General features: G+C 33.0%; 1 protein-coding gene across 2 annotated transcripts; it reads left to right on the top strand.

The window, feature by feature from the left end:
* Positions 1-4,345: 4,345 nt before the first annotated feature.
* On the top strand, positions 4,346-8,722 carry LOC113042199 (uncharacterized). Of its 2 annotated transcripts, XM_026200839.1 has the most exons (6): positions 4,347-6,645; positions 6,759-6,877; positions 6,963-7,040; positions 7,140-7,265; positions 7,369-7,446; positions 7,548-8,722. In XM_026200839.1, the coding sequence occupies exons 1-6, from the start codon at positions 6,576-6,578 to the stop codon at positions 7,638-7,640; spliced, it is 564 nt and encodes a 187-aa protein (XP_026056624.1). In that variant the 5' UTR covers positions 4,347-6,575; the 3' UTR covers positions 7,641-8,722. The 2 variants fall into 2 exon arrangements, with proteins under 2 accessions (XP_026056623.1, XP_026056624.1); XM_026200838.1 differs by having other exon boundaries at positions 4,346-6,645; positions 7,369-7,638.
* The last annotated feature ends 93 nt before the right edge of the window (positions 8,723-8,815 follow it).

Below are 8,815 nucleotides of genomic sequence, written 5' to 3'. Positions count from 1 at the left end.
CAAGTCTTTCTGCATTTCTACAAAATACCACCTTGATAGACCACACTTCTGACTTACTGGCCACAGCAGAAATATATCTCTGTCTACAACATTATCTTTTAAAATTATGTTTTTCTGAAAAATTGTACTTTTGCCCCTGCTCTCCCCTACCTACTGTACGATCCACTATGTAAAAAAAAAAAAAAAAAAAACCCTTGCAACCTTGCTCTACATACAGCTGTAGTAAATGACACTGTACTGCAAATATAGACAATGTGTGTTCATAAATTCACCACATTATCAAAAAAGGGTATCAAAATATAGGGTCATTTTAGGAGGGGCCTGACATTAATGTGGAGTTTAGCAAAGTGTCTATTAGTGAATTACTCAGATTAAATGCACATTTGACCATATTCTCTATTCTGCTCAGTTTGTCGTACAATCTGCACAGAGCTCAGCAGAGATTCAGTTAAGGCCTAGTTACTGTAAATGAAGCATCAGTTTTAAGCTTTGAAATCTTACTTTCGCTATTGCTATTGAATAATAGTTCATTAAAAGGAGTTCCTCACAGACTAATGTGATCATTTCTCTTTTTGACATCTATTCCTAATACTGTTTAACTGCCTCGACGGGTTTCAGCTCTTTCCCGACACACTGACTTTTTTTTTTTTTTTTTTTTTTTACTGCTGTCAAACAATTAATGGTGATTAATCACATCCAAAATTAAAGTTTTTGTTTACATTATATATGTGTGTCTTCTTTGTATTTTTATTACGTATATATAAATACACACACGTGTATTTGAATATTCCATAAAAATATGTTATGTTCATATATTAACTGATTTTCATGTTTTCACTGTTATATATTCAAAGGCGCTATTATACATCTTCTGAATGAGCATAAACCTATATTCAAGAGTTGATTAAAAAAGAAAAGAAAAGAAAGAATGCTTTAAGCTAGAAAGTTAAAAATTATACAATTGTTTCAAGTAGAGGCTCTGGCTCTTGGTGTATTTCACATTCAAATATTCATACAGCAAAATATATTGGAGTCCTGCAAATTTGAGTGAAAATCATCAAAATAGCTGGTGGTGGCTGGCAACTTTTAAAAATAAAATAAAATAAATGCTCATGGGGAAAGAGTTAAATATATTTATTTATAATATAAATTATATGCCTATAAATATGTATGTGTATTTATATATACATAATAAATATACACAGAACACAGACATATATTATGCAAACAAAAACTTTTGTTTTTTGATGTGATCAATCGCATTAATCCTTTGACAGCACTATTATCATTTTTTTTCCATCAAATTAAATTTAAATACAAGGGAACTTTAACCATTAAAAATACTAATAATCTTAAAATGACAAAATTATTTATAATAAAAAAACAACAAGCTTTGAAATAAGATAATTCTGTTAAAAATCCAGCTATAATTTATTATAATTCAGCTCCAAAAATAAAAAAATAAATTCTTTGTTGAAAAAATCTTACATTTTTCGTTCTTTCTGATAGTTTGTTTTGGTCAATTATCTTACAATGATAAAAGCCCACAACATTAAAGATGTGAATGCAATATGTTACATTTGTCTTATTGTTTCAAATCAAATCAATTGTTTCAAATCAAATGTTTAATGGAAAGTATCATTTATTTCTTATCTTCAAGGCCTAAATTTCTGCTAAACTACTCATAGCTACTTTTCACTGCAGTGTCAGTTAAACACCAACAACTTTTGCTCCATTTCACACAAGTTTTGATTACAGTAGCAGATTATCGACAAATGACTTCCCTGAGATTTTACTGATGTGATACATACAACAACATCTGAGGATCAGTACAGTCAGGATGTTAGTCAGATAATGTTTTCACATCAGATTAGGAGAAAGCCGAAGCTTTTACTGTTTGGTTGGTGCAAGAAAAGGAGTTTCAAAGCTGATCGGAATGTTTTTAGTATTGCTATGGTGTTACTATGCAGGTGGTTGCTGATGCAATTATGCTTTCAGTAAAATCACACCTATCCTCAACAAGCCCCATGACATGTACTTTCAACATTTTAAATGAATCAAAACTTATATGTTGCTGTCAAAATTGCATCACCGCTGTAGATGAATGAATAGATTCCATTTTTGATCCTGGTTTCCAAGAACAGTGCTCTGCAGTGCATGTTCAGACAGGCTTTATTCTATATAGTGTTGTCTTCTGTGTGGAAGAGCCTGTTTTTCTAAACAGTTGTCCCCAAGTGTATTTCAGTTTTCTTTTCAGATCAGAGCATTGTCACAAACACATTTCCAGGGAAATAGATACTTGCAAGGCCAATCAGGGTTTCCACGCTTTTTGACTGATTCCCAGTCATTCATGAGTAGCAGAATGATATATACAGTACAGTATACATATTGGGCTGGCAGTCGATGAATCTAATTCATTCATTAAACTAAATTTAGCTGTGATAATACCCCCAAATAATAATTTAAAGCTCTTATTGTATAAAATAGACCCATGTACATAACACAATATAAACTTCTTGTTTATGGAACTGTTTTGTAAAATCACATTTGCACCTTATAGTTACAGTCTATGACTTGCACTCGTTTATACGAGAAAAAAAACAGCACGCTGGAAAGAAAAATATTCATTGAATTTACTAAAAATGTATATGGTAAGTGGTTGCAATCAATTTATTTTAGCTACATTTAAATAAACAAATGTTAGTCAAAGTTAATCAACTAAATTAGGGTATTTAAATATAGCTAAAATAAACTGATTGCAACTGCTTACCATAAAAATAAATGTAGTAAATTCAATTATTATTATTTATTTTTTTCAGTGCACTCGTGTGATAATGCTCTTGCTCCCGGTGTGATATCACTTATCATATGATATGAATTTGAGTTATTAGCCACTACCAAGGTAAACCAAGGGGTCCAACAAGCAAAAAACGAATTACATTAATCCGTAATAATAAAACCAATACAATAAAACATACAAACCCAAAATTCATTAAGAACATAAAAATCATCAATTTACTGTATTCTGTGCCAATAAATACTTATTTAACAATTTTTTTAAAACCTCACTTTACTTGTTAAAAAACATGTAATGTCTGATGACAAATCATTCCATATTTTCATTCCTCTATACATTACAGTCTGTTGCTTTGCATTAGTTTTTTGTAAAGCAGTAAGCAAAAAAATATATTATTTTGATAGCCTTGGAAGTCTCAACATTTAAATATTTCTCATAAAACAAAGCAGATAAACAATTGTCCCATCCTTCATATGTAGCCAATTTACAATTGTGTGCATTCTCATAATATTAACCCTTCTGTTACAGTTCAGAGTAAGTCACGCAGCTCTATTCTGGACTAACTGTAACTTTTACTGTAGTCTTAACTTGAGGTACTCGATCACACTGGGTAGTACCACAATTTGAGACATGCCATAGTAAAAATGTTGCACATCTCTTAATAACCTCTTATTAATAACTATTACCATATTTTATATCTGTTTTAACCACTTCACCCTACTATGTAGCATATCACCAAGTCTGATTTCCTCTACCTGTTTATTAGACACACTCTTTACAGACAAAACTTGAATTGTGGTTTGAGTTTAAGTTCAGTATTTGATCTAAACACAATGCTTTTGGTTTTTGTCCAATTTAGTACCATCTTATTATTTCATACTCCCTTTAACACTTATTGTAATTCCTCATCTATATCAACAGATCATTTTTCAGTTGATGTTGCTGGTAGTTATAATGTTGTATCACCTGCGTAAATAACTCTTCTTGCATGCTTTAAATCCAAAGGAAGATCACTGGTAAAAATAGAAACTAAACAACTAATAATTCAATTTACTAAAACGTTCACCTGATTACTATTGCTTTCCCTCGATTTGCTAAATTGTGTGCACAATTTATAAATCGAGTGAACGAAATAGTAAATCGAGGGAACGCAATAGTAATCGTGTGCACGTTTTAGTACATTGAGGGAACGAATTAGTAAATCGTGCACACAATTTATTAATTTTTTCTTGCATGTCATGTGTGGGGCTCCGTAAGATACAAAAATAAGAGACAAAAAAGTAAGACAAATAAGAGAGATAAACAAAGAGACAAAAACTCATAAGGGGCATTTTTGTCCCAATATCTTGAATTCTGGGGCATAACTTTGTTTATGGGGTTGATGCCCTTTATCATATATACTGTATCAGCAGTCAACTGTATGAAATATAAAATGGGTCTAGTGTGTTAACTGCATACAAATATTTATATTGCTTTATTTTTCATAACGAATTAATGAATTAAACATCATTAATCATTCATTCAATAAAGTTAACACAAATACACACACACAAAAAGTTTATAGGTAGGGCAACACATCCAACAATTGTATCATACATCCTGGTATGATTTATCCCAGTGTAACGAAATGAAATGAAATATTAATACCTGAAACATTTTAAATAAAAATTGAGGATGATTCCCACAAAACTGCATTTTCTAAAAGTTTTTTTTTTAAAGATATATATATATATTTTTAATTTTCAGAATTCACAATTTTCATTTTCACCACCAGAACTGCCACTCACTGGATACTTTCTCTTTTTCATACCGTTCTCTGTAAACCATAGAGATGGTTGTGCATTCCAGTTTCTGCCCATTTGACCATATTCAATGCCACTTAGGCTGCATTTAAGCTACAATAAAGTTCTCGATGCCAGATTGATGCTTGATGCTTTCAAGTGCTTTGTTGTCAGAAAGAATCAAATGTAGCATCCCATTAGTTGACAATCATATAAACATTCACCACACTATAGAGCTTGATGACGAATCTGGAATTTTGTCCAATAATTGCAAATAATTTTGACTTTCAGCAGATTGTCTTGACCATGTCTGCATGCCTAAAAGCATTGAGTTGCTGCCATGTGATTGACCTACCTGATGTCATGATGAAAACCTATCTGTGCAAGCATTTTCACAAGACGTGAAAAACAGTACGTACCCTGCTGTTTCCAACAGAAATTAACACTAGTTTACACATTGAGTACTTGTAAATGTTTTTGTACACAGTTATGATTACAGCTTCGCTTTCTGGACATAACAAGTTTGTTTGGTAGCTCAGCCGACACAGAACTGGATTTAGGATGCGGAATCCTTGGATATGAATCTCATGAAAAATATGTCTCATGATGAAAGAGCAAAAAGATGAGACATTAAAAAATGACTGCTTGCGATTGTGTTTTTACGTCACATTAACTTTTGTTCATACTGTCGGGTAGGTTTAAGAGTAGAGCAGATGGGACGTTATTTTAAAACGTCACAGAGCATTAGAGTTACAGCGCAACTCAACGACATTTCAAGTCTGAACTGCGGTCTGACACGTTTAAAACCAACGTCATATAAAACATACATTCATCTCTTCTGGGGAAAAACAAACACTCTTTTAGACATTTTACATCGAATATGTCACGAAGCGTACATGGAGGTACGATTTTTGCATCTTGGTACGTTTTCACCATGAAATCAGGTTGCGGGTGGCTGATTAGATATTTCTGTTAACAAACACACATGCAAAGATACATTTATGGCCTAGAAACTTCAATCGCTTTTTTCTGAGATTTCAGAATTTTATTAATTTCTATGATTAGGCCTGAAAATAACACTCAAATTACCTTTTTTTTTTTTGCTAGCTTTAATTGTGCAAAACAATGTTTATTAATAATCTCCTTAATAAATGAATGTTTTTACTTTGCTGTGCATATGTTTTACCAACATGTTGCATCTTGTAAAAGGCCATTAAGTACAATAGGCTAAGAGAGAAATGTGCTGTATACGCATCTCCACCAACTGCTGTTGGGTTACACTAAAGTGAATCTCTTGTGTCATCAGGAACAGTGAGAGCAGTTTCATTTTCATTTCCAGTGCACAAGCTACCTTTCACCATAACAAAGCGTCACAAGCCTGACATGCTGGGGAACCTTCAGTGCCTGAGGGAAATGAAATTACGTCATACGCTACAGAACAATGCATCTTATCCTTCTGATAAAATAATGCTTTACCGTTACAGCTGGGTGTTTTCTCGTAATACTTCTCTGCTTCTCGAACTCGTTACATGTTATATTCTGTTTTTCAGTTGTCTGAAAAGTCAGTGTTCATTTCTAATAATTATTTAATTACCATAATAACTACATTTTATAATAAGAATATTATACATTTCATAAGCGTGCATGCAAAACTATCTTTAACTAAAATGATAACAAAAAAACATAAAAACTAGTATAAGCAATAAACAAGCATAAAATGCACTAAAACATATTTAAATTGTTAAAAAAATATAAATATACTTATACTAGAAATCATATTTAAACTGTGAAAAAACAGTTGCAACTGTGCTCTAATGAGCCGCCCTCAGTATCAGTAAAACGCCCCCACTGACAGGAACTTCCTCAGGTAATACCAGAATTTGGGCATCACCTACCTGACAGGTGTGGTCAGTGTTCCTGGCCTGTTTCATTTTGACCCAGCCTGACAAGTGTGGAATGCCAGGTGTCACTTCTAAAGGTATAAAAGGCAGAGCACAATGTCACATCAGCATCTCACAGCATCTCAGCTTCAGCTGCACTCACTGGAAAACAGTACAACCACAGCAGGTGAGAAACTGTTCGTTCTGCATTAAGTGTTACGTATGATTTGCATACACTGTATTTGACATAAATGCAATTCTCAATTTTCTTACTAATGAAGATTTATTACATGATTTCAGAAAATATGTTCTGGATTAGGATCACCATCGTTTGCATGTGCATATCCCTGCTGGAAGCCCATAAGGAGTGCGCAAGACACATTAAATGGAAGCATCTCATTCAGTCATTAAATTCAATGGTAAATGTCCTTTATTAAACAACATAATTCTGATTTCTACTAAACGTGCAATTTTAAAATACAGATATGCTTTGTGTTTTCAAAGGGCACTGCGATATCTCACGACTGTGCATTTGATTATGAAGAAGCCAGTTTGTGTGATCCACGTCATCTGGCCAATATGGTTTGTACATCTGCCCTTATACCATAAGTTGCAGATAAATAATGTTTTATTTTGGGTTTGAATTTTTTTTTTTTATGATTAATGTTTTGCTCTTCACAGGTGGATCATAATGCAGTTCTTCTGGTCGACATTGTCAAGAAAACAGAAACGATGTACAGGGGGAATCCAAACCCACAGACGTTCATTGAAGCCCTTCATCACACCCGTCACACCCTCAGCAACTGTGTAAGGATCACAAATGTGTTGTTATAAAGCACAATACAGCCACATAGCTTCTCATCAACACGATAATCATGTTGTCTTTGTTTCGTTTTTTTTTTTTTGGTAGATTCATCACTCTGACAATGCTGAAAATGAGCCTGTGACCGCATGCTTCAACAAATTAGAAGCTTTTCTTAAGAAAAAGGTAAGATCCTGTTCTTTTAATCTATTATTAAGTATTTATCTGTCTGTCAAGTTATCTATCCATATTAATGTTTATATATTTCTGTGTTTTTTTTTTTATAGTCCCACTCGCAGTGTGCATGGGAAATTATAAATTCAAAAGTGCGGGAGGTTCTTCAGAAGCTGGAGAAACGCTCTGTCAGAGGACGGCGTTAGAAACTTTAGCATGCATGTGTTAATGCTTATATTTAATTGCAAAAAAGGTGACATTTTATAAGCTTGATGGATATATGTATATATTTTAAGAAATGCACATTATATAAAAAATGTTTCAAATTCATGATTTATTGAGTTTATTTCTGTGTGAGATAAACTTGATCGATATTTAGTAGTACAGATTTAGTTTTTCTATTTTTCTAATAAAACTGTAATGAAATGCAAACACTAAATGTGACAAACAGAACGTGAGGTTATTATCATGATTATTTATTTGTATTGGTTTTAAAATGTGTGTTTGCTATGCTATTGTTAGTATATGATCTGAATGTCTGACATATCCATTTGTACTAATACTACCTAATGTTACAATGTTACTACCTAATGTTAATGTTCTTGAACAAACATAATAAAGAAACCTTATAAAATTACCACTCTGTTATATATGGTGTTTAACACTGTTTTTACATTGGTACAACATCTACATCAACAAATTGGACAGTATAGTGGGCAACTTTTTGGACAATGTTGCCGTCAATGGGCAACCGACACAAGGCACACAACCAATCTAAAATATCCCGATAAATGTGTATTTTTTTTTTTTTATTTTTTTTTTTTACTTATCCATAGATGTGTGCCCATGTGACTTTGTAATCTAAAGCACACATTTTAAGTGCATTTTCATATTTAGGGGTTTCGAATTTGATTTCAGTTCTGATACACAAAAGCGGTTTTCTGACATTTATTATTTTCAATAAATCATATTGCCTGAAAACAACACCATACAGGTCTGACTGTGAATGGTGCTCCTACAATGGCATCTCCTTGCATTTTTTTACACAAGCCAACAGACGGCAGCACACTCTAAAAATAACGGTTGCAAAGCTACTAATATGACTAGCACAAGTTTAACAACGTCAAAGTTCACTTTAATCACTAATTTGCTTGTGCGGTGAACGCAATTATAAGTATACTAATTTACAGAGGACAGAAATAAACTTAATGTTCATTTAATTTCAACGTTGCTCTTTGACGGCATCTCACAGTTTCCGGAAAGACTAGCCGGACCATATTTGTCAGATTACTGTCCCGCCTACGTCATCTTCATACACGGAAACCCCGCAGACAGCGTTTACTATTGGTTAAAATTCCGGCAGGAACGCGGGATCTGACCA

This window comes from Carassius auratus, chromosome 24, assembly GCF_003368295.1.
Source record: "Carassius auratus strain Wakin chromosome 24, ASM336829v1, whole genome shotgun sequence".
In the NCBI taxonomy this organism is placed as follows: domain Eukaryota; kingdom Metazoa; phylum Chordata; class Actinopteri; order Cypriniformes; family Cyprinidae; genus Carassius; species Carassius auratus.
The sequence above is the reverse complement of the archived record's forward strand: the minus strand, read 5'-3'. Positions and strand labels throughout refer to the sequence as shown.